Here is a 21,262-nt window from a genome sequence, read left to right as displayed (position 1 = left end):
TATATGGCATCCCATAATAACCCCATAATAAACCACCGACCCCATAATAACCATTGACCCCCATAATAAACCACTGGACCCATAATAAACCATTGACCCCCATAATAAACCACTGCCCCCCCATAATAAACCACAGACCCCATAATAACCCACTGCCCTCCATAATAACCACTGACCCTATTACCACCAACCCCATAATAACCCTTGACCCCATAATAAATCACTGGACCCCCATAATAACCACTGCCCCCCCCCCCCCCCCCATAATAACCCCCTAGACCCCATAATAACCACTGGACCCCATAATAACCACAGACCCTATAATAGCCACTGCCCCCCCATAATAAACCATTGACCCCATAATAAACCGTTGACCCCATAATAAACCATTGACCCTATAACCACTGCCCCCCCCCCCTTAATAACCCATGGACCCCCATAATGAACCACTGACCCCATAATGAACCACTGACCCCCATAATAACCACTGACCCTATAACCACTGCCCCCCCCTTAATAACCCATGGACCCCCATAATAAACCATTGACCCCATAATATCCAGACCCCATAATGAACCACTGACCCCATAATAACCCACAGACCCCTATAATAACCCACTGAACCCATAATAACCACTGGATCCCATAATAAACCACTGCCCCCCCATAATAAACACCAACCCCATAATAACCATTGACCCCATAATAACTGCTGAACCCCCATAATAAACCCCTAGACCCCATAATATCCATTGGACCCCCATAATAAACAATCGACCCCATAATAACCACAGACCCTATAATAGCCACTGCCCCCATAATAACCATTGCCCCCATAATAAACCACTGCTCCCCATAATAAACCATTGACCCCCATAATAAACCACTGCTCCCCATAATAAACCACCAACCCTATAACCACTGCCCCCCCTTAATAACACATGGACCCCCATAATGAACCACTGACCCCATAATAACCCACTGCCCCCCATAATAACCACTGACCCTATAACCACTGCCCCCCCCCCCTTAATAACCCACAGACCCCCATAATAAACCATTGACCCCATAATAACCACAGACCCCATAATACCCACTGCCCCCCATAATAACCCACTGACCCCATAATAACCACTGACCCTATAACCACTGCCCCCCCCCTTAATAACCCACAGACCCCCATAATGAACCACTGACCCCATAATAAACCCCTAGACCCCATAATAACCCACTGCCCCCCATAATAACCACTGACCCTATAACCACTGCCCCCCCCTTAATAACCCACAGACCCCCATAATAAACCATTGACCCCATAATAACCACAGACCCCATAATACCCACTGCCCCCCATAATAACCCACTGACCCCATAATAACCACTGACCCTATAACCACTGCCCCCCCCTTAATAACCCACGGACCCCCATAATAAACCATTGACCCCATAATATCCAGACCCCATAATAAACCACTGAACCCATAATAACCACTGATTCCCATAATAAACCACTGCCCCCCCATTATAAACACAGACCCTATAATAGCCACTGAACCCCCCCATAATAAACCACTGGACCCCATAATAAACCACTGACCCTATAATAGCCACTGACCCCCCCATAATAACCATTGCCCCCATAATATCCAGATCCCATTATAACCACTGCCCCCCATAATAAACCATTGACCCCATAATAATCACAGACCCCATAATACCCACTGCCCCCCATAATAACCCACTGACCCTATAACCACTGCCCTCCCCCCCCTTAATAACCCACAGACCCCCATAATAAACCATTGACCCCATAATATCCAGACCCCATAATGAACCACTGACCCCATAATAACCCACAGACCCCCATAATAAACCACTGACCCCATAATAACCACTGGATCCCATAATAAACCACTGCCCCCCCCATAATAAACACAGACCCTATAATAGCCACTGGACCCCCCCATAATAAACCACTGCTCCCCATAATAAACCACCAACCCTATAACCACTGCCCCCCTTAATAACACATGGACCCCCATAATGAACCACTGACCCCATAATAAGCCATTGACCCCATAATAAACCACTGGACCCCATAATAAACACAGACCCTATAATAGCCACTGACCCCCCCATAATAACCATTGCCTTCATAATATCCAGACCCCATTATAACCACTGCCCCCCATAATAAACCATTGACCCCATAATAACCACAGACCCTATAACCACTGCCCCCCCCCCCCCTTAATAACCCACAGACCCCTATAATAAACCATTGACCCCATAATATCCAGACCCCATAATGAACCACTGACCCCATAATAACCCACTGCCCCCCATAATAACCACTGACCCTATAACCACTGCCCCCCCCCCCCCTTAATAACCCACAGACCCCCATAATAAACCATTGACCCCATAATATCCAGACCCCATAATGAACCACTGACCCCATAATAACCCACTGCCCCCCATAATAACCACTGACCCCATAATAACCACTGCCCCCCCTTTCCCCCCCAGGAGCAGCGCCTCCCCCGAGGATCTCCCACCCAGCAAGGTGAGGGGCTGCCCCCCCCCACCCCATATCGCCCCCCACCCCAATTCCTCACCCCATAGATGGACTGTGATGCTCTGCCCCCTTTATTTCCCCTATAGGGCCGAGGAGGCGGCCGGGGCAGGAAGGCAGCAGCCAGGAGATGAGCTGCAATGGATGCACCCCAGGTGAGGGGCAATGGGATGTGACCCCCACCCCATAACCCTACAGACCCCAAAGTGTGGGGTGCCCATCTGTCAGCTTTGCTCCCCTTTTCCTTTATAGGGTTTTGCTGCAGGAGGGACCCGGAAATCTGCTCTTTTTTCCCTAATAAAGGCTCTGTTTTGCATTGGGGGCTCTTTGTGTTTGGGGTGGGGGGGTGTAGGTGGGACCCCCAGCCCCATAGGCACTGCTTTAGGGCAGCCCCCCCCCAGCCCCATAGGCACTGCTTTAGGGCAGCCCCCCCCCAGCCCCATAGGCACTGCTTTAGGGCAGCCCCCCCCCAGCCCCATAGGCACTGCTTTAGGGCAGCCCCCCCCCCAGCCCCATAGGCACTGCTTTAGGGCAGCCCCCAGCCCCATAGGCACTGCTTTAGGGCCATCCCCCCCCAGCCCCATAGGCACTGCTTTAGGGCTGACCCCCCAGCCCCATAGGCACTGCTTTAGGGCTGACCCCCCAGCCCCATAGGCACTGCTTTAGGGCTGACCCCCCAGCCCCATAGGCACTGCTTTAGGGCCATCCCCCCCCAGCCCCATAGGCACTGCTTTAGGGCTGACCCCCCAGCCCCATAGGCACTGCTTTAGGGCAGCCCCATAGGCACTGCTTTAGGGCTGACCCCAGCCCCATAGGCACTGCTTTAGGGCAGCCCCCCCCAGCCCCATAGGCACTGCTTTAGGGGGATACTAAAGGGGTCCCTGACACCAAGGGATGCTGAGACCCCATAGGGCTCCATGGGGTACCCTAAAGGCTGAGACCCCATAGGGATCCTCAGGGTACCATCACTCGGGGGTCCCTGGACCCAATGGGTTCCCAACCCCAAGGTCTATCTGACACCCATGGGTGCCCCCAGGGGTACCCCGTACAGAGGGTCTCCCAATTCTAACAGAGACCCCATAGGGCTCCTTAGGGTACCCTAAAGGGGTCTCCATCACTCGGGGGTCCCTGGACCCCCCAGGGGTACCTCACACAGAGGGTCTCCCAATGCTAAGGGGAGGGGGTCCCTGACACCAAGGGATACTGAGACCCCATAGGGCTCCTTAGATCCCATAGAGCTCCTTAGGGTACCCTAAAGGGGTCCCCATCACTCGGGGGTCCCTGGACCCAATGGGTTCCAACACCCATGGGTGCCCCCAGGGGTACCTCGTACAGAGGGTCTCCCAATGCTAAGGGGAGGGGGTCCCTGACCCCATAGGGCTGCTCCATAGACCCCATAAGGATCCTCATGGTACCCAAAGGGGTCTCCATCACTCGGGGGTCCCTGGACCCAATGTGTTCCCACCCCCAAGGTCTATTCACCACCCTCGGGTGCCCCCTACGACCCCCCCCCCCCCCCCATAACATCCTCCTCCTCCCCCCCCCGAGGCCTCATGTCGCTCCCGCTCCCCCCGAGCTGCAGCCGGTTGCGGTGGCAACGCGGAGCTGCTGCAGCTGCTGCAGGGGATGGATCCCGGCGGGCGGGAGGAGCAGAACCACGGGCCGGCGCTGCACTGAAGGTACGGCACCATTGCAACCCCCTATTGCAACCCACCCCATTGCAACCCCATATTGCATCCCCCCCCATTGCATCCCCCCCCTATTGCATCCCCCCCCTATTGCATCCCCCCCTATTGCATCCCCCCCTATTGCATCCCCCCCTATTGCATCCCCCCCCCTATTGCATCCCCCCCCTATTGCATCCCCCCCCCTATTGCATTCCCCCCATTGCAACCCCCACCCCACTGCAACCCCCTATTGCATCCCTCACCCCATTGCATCCCCCTCCAGACCCATAGCTGGGGCCATTGCAACCCCCCCCCATTGCAACCCCCCCCATTGCCATCCCCCCATTGCCATCCACCCCACTGCAACCCCCCCCCCATTGCAAACCCCCCCCCATTGCCATCCCCCCCATTGCAACCCCCCCCATTGCATCCCAATCCCCCCCCGGACCCATTGCTGGGGCCACGGCAGCCCCCCCCCCATTGCATCCCACCCCCCCACCAGGACCCATAGCTAGGGCCATTGCACACCCCCCTCCCCCATTTCAGCCCCCCCCATTGCATCCCAATCCCCCCCCGGACCCATAGCTGGGGCCATTGCATCCCCCCCATTGCATCCCACCCCCACCGGGCCCATAGCTGGGGCTATGGCAGCCCCCCTATAGCAGACCCCACCCCCAACCACCCCAGACCCATAGCTGAGGCCACTGCATCCCCCCCCATTGCATCCCACCCCCCCAAGACCCATAGCTGGGGCCATGGCAGCCCCCCCTCCCATTGCAGCCCACCCCATTGCAACCCCTCACCCCCCCCCCCCCCCAGACCCACAGCCGGGGCCATCGCTTCCCCCCCCCCTTATGGCTGGGGCCTGGCTCTAAGCACACAGCGTGGCTGCGGGCTGACCCCTTTATATGGGGGGGGGTTTATTTGGGGGGGTCTTTTGGGATCGTCTCGGTGCGTTGTCTGGGGGGGGGGGGTCGGGGGGGTTGTTGCCGTATTAGTGCTGTGTTAGTACCGTATTAGTGCTGTGTTATTGCAGCTGCTGCGGTGCTTTTCACGCTTGAGAAACTGGGTTAGAAACGAGGGGGGGGGGGGATGAGGCTGCAGGGCTGGGCTGGGGGGGGGGGGATGCAATGGGGGGGGTGGTGATGCAATGGAGTGGTTGCAATGGGGGGGGATGCAATGGAGTGGTTGCAATTGGGCCGTACCTTCAGGGGGGGGGTCTATTTGGGGGGGGGGGGATGCACTGGGGCTGCAATGGGGGCTGGGGGGGTTGGTCTGTGAGCTGTGGTGGCCTTGGGTGCATGCATTGCATTGCTCCGTGTGCATGGCCCTGTCTGCATGGCTGTGTGTGCATTGCTATGGGTGCATGCATTGCTGTGGGTACATGCAGCCCTGCATGGGCAGCTTCCTATGCATGCACCCCCCGTTGCAGCTCTGCATGCATCCATGCGTGCATCCTCATGCATGCAGCCCCCCTGTGTGCATCCCTGGCTGAGCCTCCAGCCCTGCTGCATGCAGCCTCATGCATGCATGCAACCCCATGGCTGCAGCCCCAGCCATGCAGCTTGTCCTGCATCCATCCAGGTCCCCCTTGAGCCGGGAGGGAAACTGAGGCAGCGCCGCATGCAGCTGCATGGAGAGGCCTCAATGCAGCAGCTCCATCAGCTGCAGCCGCAACATCCCAGCGCTGCAGCAGCAATGCAGCCCCCACTGCAGCGTGATGCATTCAGTGCTTTGGGGGGGGGGGGGGGGCTCTTGCATGGCCCCCAACCCCAAAACCCGGAACTATGGGGGGTGCTGACCCCCCCCACCCCTCCATCCCCCCTCATTGGGGTTCATCGACCCCCCCCCCCCCCCATTTTTGCACTGGGGGGGGGCAGAACCCCCCCAACTTTACCCCCACCCCCCCATCCCCCTTCATTGGGGTTCATCGACCTCCCCCACCCCTATTTTTACACTGTGGGGGTGCAGACCCCCCCCATCCCCCCCCATTGGTTTCTACACCGTCGGTCTCCGCCTCGCTCTGTCCCCCCCCCCCTTTTACCCCCCCCCCTTTATCCCGCTCAGTGCCTCGATCTGCTTCGTCACTCTGTTCCTAATGCTGCTCTTGTTCCTAAACACACTGAGCCGGCGGCGGCAGCTCTGCCCCCCCCCCACCCTATAAACCTCACCCCATTAAACCCCCCCCACCCCATAAACCCCCCACCCCATTAAACCCCCCCCCAGACCATAACCCTCCACTCCCCACCCCATAAACCCCCCCCACCCCATAACCCCCACCCCCACCCTATAAACCCCCCTCCCACCCCATTAACCCCCCACCACACCATTAAACACCCCACCCCACAAAGCCCCCCACCCTATAATCCCCCCACATCTCACCCCATAAACCCCCCCACCCCATTAACCCCCCACACCCCATATAACCCCCACTCCACTCCATAAATCCCCCACCCCCCCCACCCCATTAAACCCCCCCCACCCCATAAACCCCACCCCCACCCCATTAAACACCCCATATAACCCCCCTCACCCCATTAAACACCCCCCACCCCATAAACCCCTCTCCCAACCCATTAAACCCCTCACCCCATAAACCCCCCCCCACACCCCATATAACCCCCCCACCCCATAACCCCCATCCCCACCCCTACCCCATAAACCCCCCATCCCCACTCCATTAACCCCCCCCACCCCATAACCCCCACCCCATAAACTCCCCCACCCCATTAAACCCCACCCCATAACCCCCCCCATAAACCCCACCCACCCCATAACCCCCCCCCACCCCATTAAATCCCCCATCACCCCATATAACCCCCCCCCCATCCCATAACCCCCCCCACCCCATATAACCCCCCCCATCTCCCCGCCCCCCCCCTTTCCCCGCCCCTTATCTCTGTCGCAGCCGCTCCCGTCTCTGTGCGATAACACGGGGGGGGGGTCGGGGGGGGGGGGTTTTGCTGTAGGGTGGGGTCTCACCCCCCCCCAATTTTTTTTTTCCCCACCCCCCCCTCGTTATTCCCCCCCCCGCCGGCTGAAGGTGCGTTGGGTGAGTGTTGTCGTTGCGGTGCTGCCCCCCCCGCCCTGTTTATTGTGGGCTTTAATTGTGGGGGGGGGGCTTGAGTAATAGGGGAGAGGGTTTAATAATGGGGGGGGGTTTATAGGGTTTATTGGGGGGGGGGGGGTTGAGCTTCGTCCTTTCTTTTGCCCTGGGGGGCTGGGGATGTTGGTGCGTTGGGGCGGATCCCTGGGTTTAAAGCGGGGGGGGGACCCTATAGAGGGGATATGGGGACCCTATAGAGGGGATATGGGGACCCTATAGAGGGGATATGGGGACACGGGGCCGACCCTATAAACCCCCCCCCCACACCTTAAAGCTGGGGTCGGGGGCTGCACCTGCTTCAACCCCCCCCACAAGGACCCCTATGGGACCCCCATCCCAACCCTATTCCTTGCGGACCCCCCTCTATAGGGACACCGCCCCCCCTTATGGGGTTACTGGCCCTATAGGGTGTATTGAGTTTGTGGGGTCTCAGCGGTTCTATTTGGGGTGGGGGGCACATCTTATACCCCCCCCCCCCCCCCCATCGATGGTATCGATGCACGTTGTGCTTGTGGCAATGGGGGTCTCGCTATAGGGCGCTCTATGGGGCTTTATCCCCCCTCCCACCCCATAACCTTAAGCTCGCTATGGGGCTGCCCCATAGCACCGGGATCGGGGTCGTCCCCACCTCCCCCGGGTCCACGCGTGGGATGAGCGGGTTAATCCCACCCTAATCCCAAAGATTAGGGGCCACGTGAGCCGGGGGTGTGGTTATAGGGGGGGGGGGGTCGCAGGACCCCATAGCCTGTATATGGGGCTATTATAGGGGTCGTAGGACCCCATAGCCTGTATATGGGCTATTGGGGGGTCACAGGACCCCATATCCTGTATATGGGGCTATTGGGGTGTTGCAGGACCCCATATCCTATATATGGGCTATTATAGGGGTTGCAGATCCCATATCCTGTATATGGGGCTATTGGGGTGTTGCAGGACCCCATAGCCTGTATATGGGGCTATTGGGGGGGGTCGCAGGGCCCCATATCCTTTATATGGGTTATTATGGGGTTGCAGGGCCCTATATCCTGTATATGGGGCTATTGGGGTGTTGCAGGACCCCATATCCTGTATATGGGGCTATTGGGGGGTTGCAGGACCCCATATCCTGTATATGGGGCTATTATGGGGGTTGCAGGACCCCATATCCTGTATATGGGGCTATTGGGGGTCGCAGGACCCCATATCCTGTATATGGGGATATTGGGATGATGCAGGGCCCTATATCCTGTATATGGGGCTATTGGGGGTTGCAGGGCCCTATATCCTGTATATGGGGCTATTGGGGTGTTGCAGGGCCCTATATCTTTTATATGGGGCTATTATGGGGGTCACAGGACCCCATAGCCTGTATATGGGATATTATGGGGGTAGCAGGACCCCATATCTTTTATATGGGGCTATTGGGGGGGTCGCAGGACCCCATATCCTGTATATGGGTTTATTGGGGGGTCACAGGACCCTATATCCTGTATATGGGGCTATTGGGGGGTTGTAGGACCCCATAGCCTGTATATGGGGCTATTGGGGGGGTCACAGGACCCCATATCCTTTATATGGGTTATTATGGGGGTTGCAGGACCCCATATCCTGTATATGGGGCTATTATAGGGGTCGCAGGACCCCATATCCTGTATATGGGGCTATTGGGGTGTTGCAGGGCCCCATATCCTGTATATGGGTTTATTGGGGGGTCGCAGGACCCCATATCCTGTATATGGGGATATTGGGATGATGTAGGACCCCATATCCTGTATATGGGGCTATTGGGGGGTTGCAGGACCCCATATCCTGTATATGGGTTTATAGTGGGGTCGCAGGACCCATATCTTGTATATGATGCTATTGGGGGGTAGCATGACCCCATATGTTTTATATGGGGCTATTGGGGTGTTGCAGGACCCCATAACCTGTATATGGGGCTATTGGAGGGTCGCAGGACCCCATATCCTGAATATGGGGCTATTGGGGGGGTCACAGGACCCCATATCCTGTATATGGGTTTATTGGGGGGTCGCAGGACCCCATATCCTTTATATGGGTTATTATGGGTGTTGCAGGGCCCTATATCCTGTATATGGGGCTGAGTGGGATGGGGGGGGGGGGAACCGGACACCCGAGTGGCAGCGGACACGAGTGATCGAGTGTCTGATGTCACGGCACCACGGGGGGGGGGACGGAGGATGATATGGGGGGGGTGAGAGTGGAAACCCCATAGCAGGACACTGAGTACCCCCCCGCCCCATTAACCTGCCTGTCTGCCCCATAGCAGCACACTAATTCCCCCCCCCATCTGTGCCCCCTAACCCCACTCCTGCCCCCCCCCCAGCCACAACCATCCCTTATCAGCACCGACATGCAGATGTTGGGGGGAGTTGATGTGGGGTGGCAGCTCTGTGTGCCCCATAGATAACACCCCATAGATTACACCCCCTATCCAAGGGGGTGGGGTTCACCCCACTTTGGCACCCCCCCCACTTTGGGGTTTGGGGCTGCCCCATTGCAGGGGGGCTTTGTGCTATGGGGTTTGGGGCTGCCCTGTTATAGGGGGGCTATAGGGTTTGGGCTGCCCCATTGCAGGGGGGCTTTGTGCTATGGGGTTTGGGGCTGCCCTGTTATAGGGGGGCTATAGGGTTTGGGGCTGCCCCATTGCAGGGTGCTTTGTACTATGGGGTTTTGCACTATGGGGGCTGCAGGTTCGGGGTTGGCTGCCCCCCTTATGGTCATTCCCATCACGAGGTGTCCCCCCATTGCCCTCCCCACCCCATAGAGCAGCAGTTTGGGGCGGGTGGGGAACGTTCTCCTTTGTTGGGCCCCATTGTGGCCCCATTGTGGCCCCATCCATCCCATCCATCCCATCCATCCCATCCCGCTGCCTCTGGATCCTTCTGGATCCCGCTGACAAAAGGGGCCGAGCTCATTGTTATCAGCTCAGATCTTCCATCCCTTATCAGCAACCCTACAACCCTACAACCCCATAGCCCCCTGCCCTACAACCCTATAACCCCTGCCCTACAACCCCCTGCCCTACAACCCTACAGCCCCCTGCCCTACAACCCTATAACCCCATAATTCATCCCTCACCCCATTAACCCCCATAACTCTGGGATCTATTACAGCAGCTGAACCCACAGCCCAGCACTGCCGGAGGGATGCGGACCCACAGACACAGCGGTGAGTTGGGGGTCCTGATGTCCCCCACCCCATAATTCATCCCCCCCACCCCATAGTGGACCCACAGCCCCTCTGAGGGTCTCCCAGCCTCTATGAGGGTCCCCCAACCCCTTTGAGGGTCTCCCATCCACAGATGGGTCCCAATGTCCCCCACCCCATAATACACCCCCCAACCCCATAGCGGACCACAGCCCCTTTGAGGGTCTCCCATCCACAGGTGGATCCTAATCCCCCCCACCCCCCATAATTGATCCCCCCCCACCCCATAGGGACCCACAGCCCTATGAGGGTTCCCCACCCCCCCCTGAGGGTCTCCCATCCACGGGTGGGTCCACCCCATCATGCATCCCCCCCACACCCCATAGGGACCCACAGCCCCTATTGAGGGTCCCCCAACCCCTCTGAGGGTCTCCCAGCCCCTTTGAGGGTCTCCCATCCACGGGTGGATCCCAACCCCCCCACCCACCCCATAATACACCCCCCAACCCCATAGCGGACCCCCAGCCCCTATGAGGGTCTCCCCACCCCCCCTGAGGGTCTCCCATCCACAGGTGGGTCCCACCCCATCATGCATCCACCCCCCCACCCCATAGGGACCCCCACCCCTCTGGGGGTCTCCCAGCCCCTTTGAGGTCTCCCATCCACAGGTGGATCCCAACCACCCCACCCACCCCATAATACACCCCCCCACCCCATAGCAAACCCACAGCCCCACTGAGGGTCTCCCATCCATGGGTGGGTCCCAACCCCCCCCCACCCCATAATTCATCCCCCCCCCATTGCAGGACCCTGTGACTGACGCAGCCCCCCCCAGCACACAGCTGAATGGAAAGGGTGCAGAAGGTGAGGGGGGGGCTATGGGGGGGGGGGCTTATAGTCCTATAGATGCCTATGGGGCATTGTATATGGGATATATGGCTGTGGGGGGGGGGGCTTATAGTCCTATAGATGCCTATGGGGCATTTGTATATGGGATATATGGCTGTGGGGGGGGGGTCTTATTGCCCTATAGATGCCTATGGGGCACTGCATATGGGATATATGGCTGTGGGGGGGGGTCTTATAGTCCTATAGATGCCTATGGGGCACTGCATATGGGATATATGGCTGTGGGGGGGGGCTTATAGTCCTATAGATGCCTATGGGGCACTGCATATGGGATATATGGCTGTGGGGGGGTTCTGTTTGCCCTATAGATGCTTATGGGGCACTGCATATGGGATATATGGCTGTGGGGGGGTTCTAAGTGTCCTATGGATGCCTATGGGGCCAGCCCCATCTAGTGCCTTCCCGTATCATCCCCAACCCCAAATCTCAGCGCTGCACTCGCAGCCCACCCCAATGGCTGCACCCCATTATCGGTGCCCCCACCCCATTATCGGTGCCCCCACCCCATTGATGTTGCCCCCCACCCCATTATTGGTGCCCCCCACCCCATTATTGGTGCCCCCCACCCCATTATTGGTGCCCCCCACCCCATTATTGGTGCACCCATCCTATTGCTGCCCCCACCCCATTATTGATGTCCCAACCCCATTACTGGTGCCCCATCCTATTGCTGCCCCCACCCCATTACTGGTGCCCCCACCCCATTATTGATGTCCCCACCCCATTATTGGTGCCCCCATTCCATTGGTGCCCCCCACCCCATTATCGGTGCCCCCCACCCCATTATCGGTGCCCCCCACCCCATTACTGGTGCCCCCTCCCATTGCTGCCCCCACCCCATTGCTGCCCCCACCCCATTATTGGTGCCCCCCACCCCATTGCTGTCCCCACCCCGTTACCTTTGTCCCCACACCCTCCCCCCAGTCGCTGACCCCAAACTGTCCCGTTTCTTCCCCCCCATCAGACCCCATTGACCTCCCCTGGGAGCGTCTGCTCCTCGCGCGGATCCAGCGTCCCCGGGTCACCATCCAGCATCGTGGTGAGCTGCACCCCAACCCCATCCCAACCTATACCCCAACCCCAACCCCAACCCCAACCCCAATCCTATAACCCCAACCCCATACCCCAATCCCATCCCCCAATCCCAACCCCATACCCCATCCCATACCCCATCCCATACCCCATCCCATACCCCATCCCATACCCCAATCCATACCCCATACCCCAATCCCATACCCCATACCCCAATCCCATACCCCAACCCCAATCCCATACCCCATACCCCAATCCCATACCCCAATCCCATACCCCATCCCCATCCCATACCCATACCCACCCATACCCCATCCCATACCCCATACCCCAATCCCATCCCAATCCCATACACCATACCCCAATCCTATACCCATCCCAACCCCATACCCCATCCCAATCCTATACCTCATCCTATACCCCATCCCATACCCCATCCCAATCCTATACCATCCCCCCATCCCATACCCCATCCATACCCCGTCCCAATCCATACCAGACCCCATCCCAATCCCCATCCCATCCTATACCCCATCCCAAACCCCATCTCTAACCCCAGAGTGATGCTGTTATCCCACCCCCCCACCATGGGCATCCCAGACCCCCATCCCATACCCCATCCCAATCCTATACCAGACCCCCATCCCAAACCCCATCCCAGACCCCATCCCATACCCCCTCCCATCCCAACCCCATCCCAATCCTATACCAGACCCCGTCCCAAAGCCCATCCCAATCCCCATCCCAATTCCATCCCAGACCCCATTCCAGACCCCATAGTGATGCTGTTATCCCATTCCTCTATGGACAACCCCACTATTTCCATCCCAAACCCCAAAACAGTGGTGTTAACCCACCCCCCCCATAGGCATCCCACTATTCCCATCCCAAACCCCAAAGGGTGACATTATCCCATTCCTCCATAGACACCCCACTATTCCCATCCTAAACCCCATAATGACTCTGTTATCCATACCCCCCATAGACACCCCACTATTCCCACCCCATACCCCAAATTGACCCTATTATCCCCCCTCTCCCATAGACATCCCACTATTCCCACCCCATACTCCATAATGACCCTATTATCCTATACCCCCCATATACACCCCATTATCCCCCCCATACCCCAAAACGACCCTGTTATCCCATACCCTCAATAGACACCCCACTATTCCCACCCCACACCCCATAATGACCCTATTATCCCATTCCTTCCATAGAAACCCCATTATTCCCATCCTATACCCTCCATATACACCCCATTATCCCCCCCATACCCCAAAATGACCCTATTATCCCATTCCCCATAGACCCAAAATGACCCTATTATCCCATTCCCCCATAGACACCCCACTATTCCCACCCCATACCCCAAAACGACCCTATTATCCCATTTCTTCCATAGACACCCCACTATTCCCACCCCATACCCCAAAACGACCCTATTATCCCATACCCTCCATATACACCCCATTATCCCCCCCATACCCCATAATGACCCTATAATCCCCCCATGCCCCATAATGACCCCATTATCCCCCCACACCCCATAATGACCCTATTATCCTATACCCCCCATATACACCCCATTATCCCCCCCATACCCCAAAACGACCCTATTATCCCATACCCTCCATAGACACCCCACTATTCCCACCCCATACCCCATAATGACCCTGTTATCCCATTCCTTCCATATACACCCCACTATTCCCACCCCATACCCCAAAACGACCCTATTATCCCATACCCCCCATATACACCCCACTATTCCCACCCCATACCCCATAATGACCCTATTATCCCATTCCTTCCATAGAAATCCCATTATTCCCATCCTATACCCTCTATAGACACCCCATTATCCCCCCCATACCCCAAAACGACCCTATTATCCCATACCCTCCATATACACCCCACTATTCCCACCCCATACCCCATAATGACCCTATTATCCCATTCCTTCCATAGAAATCCCATTATTCCCACCCCATACCCCAAAACGACCCTATTATCCCATTTCTTCCATAGACACCCCACTATTCCCACCCCATACTCCAAATTAACCCTATTATCCCATACCCCCCATATACACCCCATTATCCCCCCCATACCCCAAAACGACCCTATTATCCCATTCCTTCCATAGAAACCCCATTATTCCCATCCTATACCCTCTATAGACACCCCATTATCCCCCCCAAACCCCAAAACGACCCTATTATCCCATATCTTCCATATACACCCCATTATCCCCCCATACCCCCATAATGACCCTATTATTCCATATTCTCCATATACACCCCACTATTCCCACCCCATACCCCATAATGACCCTATTATCCCATTCTCCCATAGAAACCCCACTATTCCCACCCCATACCGCAAAACGACCCTATTATCCCATATCCTCCATATACACCCCATTATCCCCCCCATACCCCCATAATGACCCTATTATCCCATACCCCCCATATACACTCCATTGTCCCCCCTCATACCCCATAATGACCCTATTATCCCATTCCTTCCATAGAAACCCCATTATTCCCATCCTATACCCTCTATAGACACCCCATTATCCCCCCCAAACCCCAAAACGACCCTATTATCCCATACCCTCCATATACACCCCAGTATTCCCACCCCATACCCCAAAATGACCATATTATCCCATATCCTCCATATACACCCCATTATCCCCCCACACCCCATAATGACCCTATTATCCCATACCCTCTATAGACACCCCATTATCCCCCCCATACCCCAAAACGACCCTATTATCCCATACCCTCCATATACACCCCATTATCCCCCCCCATACCCCATGATGACCCCATTATCCCCCCACACCCCATAATGACCCTATTATCCTATACCCCCCATATACACCCCATTATCCCCCCCATACCCCAAAACGACCCTATTATCCCATACCCTCCATAGACACCCCACTATTCCCACCCCACACCCCATAATGACCCTATTATCCCCCCTATATCCTATATCCTATTCAGGCCAAGCTGGACAAGGACGTTCTGTGCTATCGGGATCTGGCCGCGATCCCAAAAGACAAAGCCATCCTGGACATCGAGCGCCCCGACCTCATGATCTACGAACCCCATTTCTCCTATTCCATAATGGAACATGGGGAGCTGCCCCATAGCAGAGAGGTCAGCGGGACCCCCACCCCATAACCCCTAATATAGGGGATCCTATGGGGGATCCTATAGGGATCCTATTGGAAATCCTATAAGGAATCCTATAGGGGATCCCCTGATGATCTACGAACCCCACTGCTCCTATTCCCTAATGGAACATGGGGAGCTGCCCCATAGCAGAGAGGTCAGCGGGACCCACACCCCATAACCCCTAATATAGGGGATCCTATGGGGTATCCTATAAGGATCCTATGGGGAATCCTATAAGGAATCCTATAGGGGATCCCCTGATGATCTATGAGCCCCATTGCTCCTATTCCCTAATGGAACATGGGGAGCTGCCCCATAGCAGAGAGGTCAGCGGGACCCCCACCCTATAACCCCTAATATAGGGGATCCTATGGGGGATCCTATAAGGGATCCTATAAGGAATCCTATGGGGAATCCTATAAGGAATCCTATAGGGGATCCTATTGGAAATCCTATAAGGATCCTATAGGGGATCCCCTGATGATCTACGAACCCCACTGCTCCTATTCCCTAATGGAACATGGGGAGCTGCCCCATAGCAGAGAGGTCAGCGGGACCCCCACCCTATAACCCGTAATATAGGGGATCCTATGGGGTGTCCTATAGGGGATCCTATGGGGAATCCTATAAGGGATCCTATGGGGAATCCTATAGGGGATCTGATGATGGGGAATCCTATATGGATCCAATAAGAGATCCTATGGGGAATCCTATAAGAATCCTATAGGGGATCCCCTGATGATCTACGAATCCCATTGCTCCTATTCCCTAATGGAACATGGGGAGCTGCCCCATAGCAGAGAGGTCAGCGGGACCCCCACCCCATAACCCCTAATATAGGGGATCCTATAAGGGATCCTATAAGGGATCCTATAAGGGATCCTATAAGAAATCCTATAAGAAATCCTATAAGGAATCCTATGGGGAATCCTATAAGGGATCCTATGGGGGATCCTATGAGGAAATCCTATAGGGGATCCGATGATGGGGAATCCAATATGGATCCAATAAGAGATCCTATGGGGAATCCTATAAAGAATCCTATGGGGAATCCTATAAGGGATCCTATGGGGGAATCCTATAGGGGATCTGATGATGGGGAATCCTATATGGATCCAATAAGAGATCCTATGGGGAATCCTATAAAGAATCCTATGGGGAATCCTATAGGGGATCCTATAGGGAATCCTATAAGAAATCCTATGGGGGATCCTATGGGGAATCCTATAAGGAATCCTATAGGGGATCCTATGGGGAATCCTATAAGGGATCCTATGAGGAAATCCTATAGGGGATCTGGTGATGGGGAATCCTATATGGATCCAATAAGAGATCCTATGGGGAATCCTATAAAGAATCCTATGGGGAATCCTATAAGGAATCCTATAGGGGATCCCCTGATGATCTATGAGCCCCATTGCTCCTATTCCCTAATGGAACATGGGGAGCTGCCCCATAGCTGAGAGGTCAGCGGGACCCCCACCCTATAACCCCTCATATAGGGGATCCTACATGGGATCCTATAGGGGATCCTATGGGAAATCCTATAAGGAATCCTATAGGGGATCCCCTGATGATCTACAAATCCCATTTCTCCTATTCACTAATGGAACATGGGGAGCTGCCCCATAGCCAAGAGGTCAGCGGGACCCCCACCCCATAACCCCTCATATAGGGGGGATCTTATGGGGTATCCTATAAGGATCCTATGGGGAATCCTATAAGGATCCTATAGGGACGGGGTCATTGGCTCCTTCCCTTTTGCAGCGCTCCCTGTCGCCAAAATCCATCTCACCCCCTCCGTCCCCAGAGGTGAGAAATGGGATTTGTATGGGGTCTGTATGGGATTTGTATGGGGTTTGTATGGGGTTTGTATGGGGTTTGTATGGGGTTTGTATGGGGTTTGTATGGGGTTTGTATGGGATGGGGTCTGTATGGGGTTTGTATGGGGTCTGTATGGGGTTTGTATGGGATTTGTATGGGGTTTGTATGGGATTTGTATGGGGTTTGTATGGGGTTTGTATGGGGTTTGTATGGGGTTTGTATGGGATTTGTATGGGGTTTGTATGGGATGGGGTTTGTATGGGATTTGTATGGGATTTGTATGGGGTCTGTATGGGGTCTGTATGGGGTTTGTATGGGGTTTGTATGGGGTTTGTATGGGGTTTGTATGGGGTTTGTATGGGGTCTGTGTGGGGTTTGTGTGGGGTTTGTATGGGGTTTGTATGGGATGGGATTTGTATGGGGTTTGTATGGGGTCTGTATGGGATTTATATGGGGTTTGTATGGGATTTGTATGGGGTTTGTATGGGATGGGATGTGTATGGGATGGGCAGGGGGGTTTGTGTGGGGTTTGTATGGGATGGGGTTTGTATGGGGTTTGTATGGGGTTTGTATGGGGTTTGTATGGGGTTTGTATGGGATTTGTATGGGGTTTGTATGGGATTTGTATGGGATTTGTATGGGATTTGTATGGGATTTGTATGGGGTTTGTATGGGATGGGGTTTGTATGGGATTTGTATGGGATTTGTATGGGGTCTGTATGGGGTCTGTATGGGATTTGTATGGGGTTTGTATGGGATTTGTATGGGATTTGTATGGGATTTGTATGGGGTTTGTATGGGGTTTGTATGGGATTTGTATGGGATTTGTATGGGGTTTGTATGGGGTTTGTATGGGATTTGTATGGGGTTTGTATGGGGTTTGTATGGGATTTGTATGGGATTTGTATGGGGTTTGTGTGGGGTTTGTATGGGGTTTGTATGGGATGGGATTTGTATGGGGTTTGTATGGGGTCTGTATGGGATTTGTATGGGGTCTGTATGGGATGGGGTTTGTATGGGATTTGTATGGGGTCTGTATGGGATGGGGTCTGTATGGGGTCTGTATGGGGTCTGTATGGGGTCTGTATGGGATTTGTATGGGATGGGGTTTGTATGGGATGGGATTTGTATGGGATGGGCTGTGGGGTTTGTATGGGATGGGGTTTGTATGGGGTTTGTATGGGATTTGTATGGGATGGGGTTTGTATGGGATTTGTATGGGGTTTGTATGGGGTTTGTATGGGATTTGTATGGGGTTTGTATGGGATTTGTATGGGATGGGGTTTGTATGGGATGGGGTTTGTATGGGATGGGGTTTGTATGGGATTTGTATGGGATGGGGTTTGTATGGGATTTGTATGGGATGGGGTTTGTATGGGATGGGGTTTGTATGGGATGGGGTTTGTATGGGATTTGTATGGGATGGGATTTGTATGGGATGGGATTTGTATGGGATGGGATTTGTATGGGATGGGGTTTGTGTGGGGTTTGTGTGGGGTTTGTGTGGGATTTGTGTGGGGTTTGTATGGGATGGGGTTTGTATGGGATGGGGTTTGTATGGGATTTGTATGGGATGGGCAGTGGGATTGGGATGCATATGGGATGGGCAGTGGGATGCACAATGGGATTGGGATGCAATGGGGTTTCCTATGGGGTTTCCTATGGGATTTCAATGGGGTTTGCAATGGGGTTTCAATGGGGTTTGCAATGGGTTTCCTATGGGGTTTCAGTGGGGTTTCCTTTGGGGTTTCCTTTGGGGTTTCCAATGGGGTTTCCAATGGGGTTTCCAATGGGGTTTCCAATGGGGTTTCCTATGGGGTTCCTATGGGGTTCCTATGGGTTTCCTATGGGGTTTCAATGGGTTTCCTATGGGGTTTCAATGGGTTTCCTATGGGGTTCCTATGGGGTTCCTATGGGGTTTCCTATGGGTTTTCTATGGGGTTTCTATGGGGTTTTTTTGGGTTTTCTATGGGGTTTCTATGGGGTTTCAATGGGTTTCAATGGGGTTCCTATGGGGTTCCTATGGGGTTTCTATGGGGTTTCAATGGGGTTTCAATGGGGTTTCCTATGGGGTTTCCTATGGGGTTTCTATGGGGTTTCTATGGGGTTCCTATGGGGTTCCTATGGGGTTTCTATGGGGTTTCCTATGGGGTTTCTATGGGGTTTCTATGGGGTTTCTATGGGGTTCCTATGGGGTTTCTATGGGGTTTCTATGGGGTTTCTATGGGGTTTCCTATGGGGTTCCTATGGGGTTTCAATGGGGTTTCAATGGTGTTTCCTATGGGGTTTCTATGGGGTTTCTATGGGGTTCCTATGGGGTTTCCTATGGGGTTCCTATGGGGTTTCTATGGGGTTTCCTATGGGGTTCCTATGGGGTTTCAATGGGGTTTCAATGGGGTTTCAATGGTGTTTCCTATGGGGTTTCTATGGGGTTTCTATGGGGTTTCTATGGGGTTTCCTATGGGGTTCCTATGGGGTTCCTATGGGGTTTCTATGGGGTTTCTATGGGGTTTCTATGGGGTTCCTATGGGGTTTCCTATGGGGTTCCTATGGGGTTCCTATGGGGTTCCTATGGGGTTTCTATGGGGTTTCTATGGGGTTCCTATGGGGTTCCTATGGGGTTTCAATGGGGTTCCTATGGGGTTTCCAATGGGGTTTCCTATGGGGTTTCTATGGGGTTTCTATGGGGTTTCCTATGGGGTTTCTATGGGGTTTCCTATGGGGTTTCCTATGGGGTTTCAATGGGGTTTCAATGGGTTTCCTATGGGGTTTCCTATGGGGTTTCCAATGGGGTTTCCTGTGGGGTTTCCTGTGGGGTTTCTATGGGGTTTCTATGGGGTTTCCTATGGGGTTTCCTATGGGGTTTCTATGGGATTTCCTATGGGGTTTCCGTGGGGTTTCCTATGGGGTTCCAATGGGATTTGCAATGGGGTTTGCAATGGGGTTTGCAATGGGGTTTGCAATGGGGTTTGCAATGGGGTTTCTATGGGGTTTGCTATGGGGTTTGCTATGGGGTTTGCTATGGGGTTTGCTATGGGGTTTCCAATGGGGTTTGCTATGGGGTTTCCAATGGGGTTTCCAATGGGGTTTCCAATGGGGTTTCCAATGGGGTTTCCATGGGATTTCCATGGGGTTTCCATGGGGTTTCCATGGGATTTCCAATGGGGTTGGCAACGGGGTTTGCAACGGGGTTCCTATGGGGTTTCTATGGGTTTCCTATGGGGTTCCTATGGGGTCTCTATGGGGTTTCTATGGGGTTTCAATGGGGTTCCTATGGGGTTCCTATGGGGTTTCCTGTTCCCGCAGCCCCCCCGGCCGTGGTTGGGCAGCAGCCGCCCCCCCAGCAATGCAGCGCTGCCCCCCCCCCGCCCCACAGGCAGCACCCGCTGCAGCAGCAGCAACATGCAGCACTTCCATAGACCTGGTACTATGGGGCAATAGGGACTGTGGGGTGGGACGGGGTGTGGGGTGGGAGATATATGGGGTGGGAGTAATGGGATGGGATGGGATGGGAGATATGGGGTGGGGGGCAATGGGGGCAATGGGATGGGAGATATGGGGTGGGGAGATATGGGAGATATGGGGTGGGAGATAGATATGGGGTGGGAGATGGTATGGGGTGGGAGATGATATGGGGTGGGAGATGATATGGGGTGGGAGATGATATGGGGTGGGAGATAGATATGGGGTGGGGGGCAATGGGGGCAATGGGGTGGGGAGATATGGGGTGGGGAGATATGGGGTGGGGAGATATGGGATGGGAGATATGGGATGGGAGATATAGGGTGGGAGATATGGGGTG

The 21,262-nt window shown here is 54.7% G+C and overlaps 1 protein-coding gene and 1 long non-coding RNA gene across 9 annotated transcripts in view; both read left to right on the top strand.

The window, feature by feature from the left end:
* The first annotated feature begins 2,500 nt into the window (after window positions 1-2,500).
* LOC146759133 (uncharacterized) lies at window positions 2,501-2,891 on the top strand. Its single transcript, XR_014932266.1, has 3 exons — window positions 2,501-2,566; window positions 2,665-2,730; window positions 2,828-2,891. It is a non-coding gene; the product is annotated as an uncharacterized LOC146759133 (long non-coding RNA).
* Window positions 2,892-4,120: 1,229 nt separating this feature from the next.
* LOC107323787 (dematin-like) overlaps window positions 4,121-21,262 on the top strand; it is a 31,083-nt gene continuing 13,941 nt past the window's right edge. For 4 of the 8 annotated variants that reach the window (XM_085510498.1, XM_085510495.1, XM_085510496.1 and 1 more), the window contains exons 1-6: window positions 9,869-10,519; window positions 11,305-11,362; window positions 12,372-12,446; window positions 15,463-15,618; window positions 17,404-17,448; window positions 20,767-20,884. In XM_085510498.1, the coding sequence (XP_085366624.1) occupies window positions 11,345-11,362; window positions 12,372-12,446; window positions 15,463-15,618; window positions 17,404-17,448; window positions 20,767-20,884 (412 nt within the window). In that variant the 5' untranslated portion in view covers window positions 9,869-10,519; window positions 11,305-11,344. Of the gene's footprint in view, window positions 4,255-7,268; window positions 7,295-9,868; window positions 10,520-11,304; window positions 11,363-12,371; window positions 12,447-15,462; window positions 15,619-16,359; window positions 16,441-17,403; window positions 17,449-20,766; window positions 20,885-21,262 lie in introns of those variants that run through there. The other 4 variants (XM_085510492.1, XM_085510491.1, XM_085510493.1 and 1 more) reach the window with 4 other exon arrangements.

The sequence above is a fragment of the Coturnix japonica genome, chromosome 10 (assembly GCF_054131305.1).
Source record: "Coturnix japonica strain WE chromosome 10, WE-NBRP24, whole genome shotgun sequence".
NCBI classification, from domain to species: domain Eukaryota; kingdom Metazoa; phylum Chordata; class Aves; order Galliformes; family Phasianidae; genus Coturnix; species Coturnix japonica.
The sequence above is the reverse complement of the archived record's forward strand: the minus strand, read 5'-3'. Positions and strand labels throughout refer to the sequence as shown.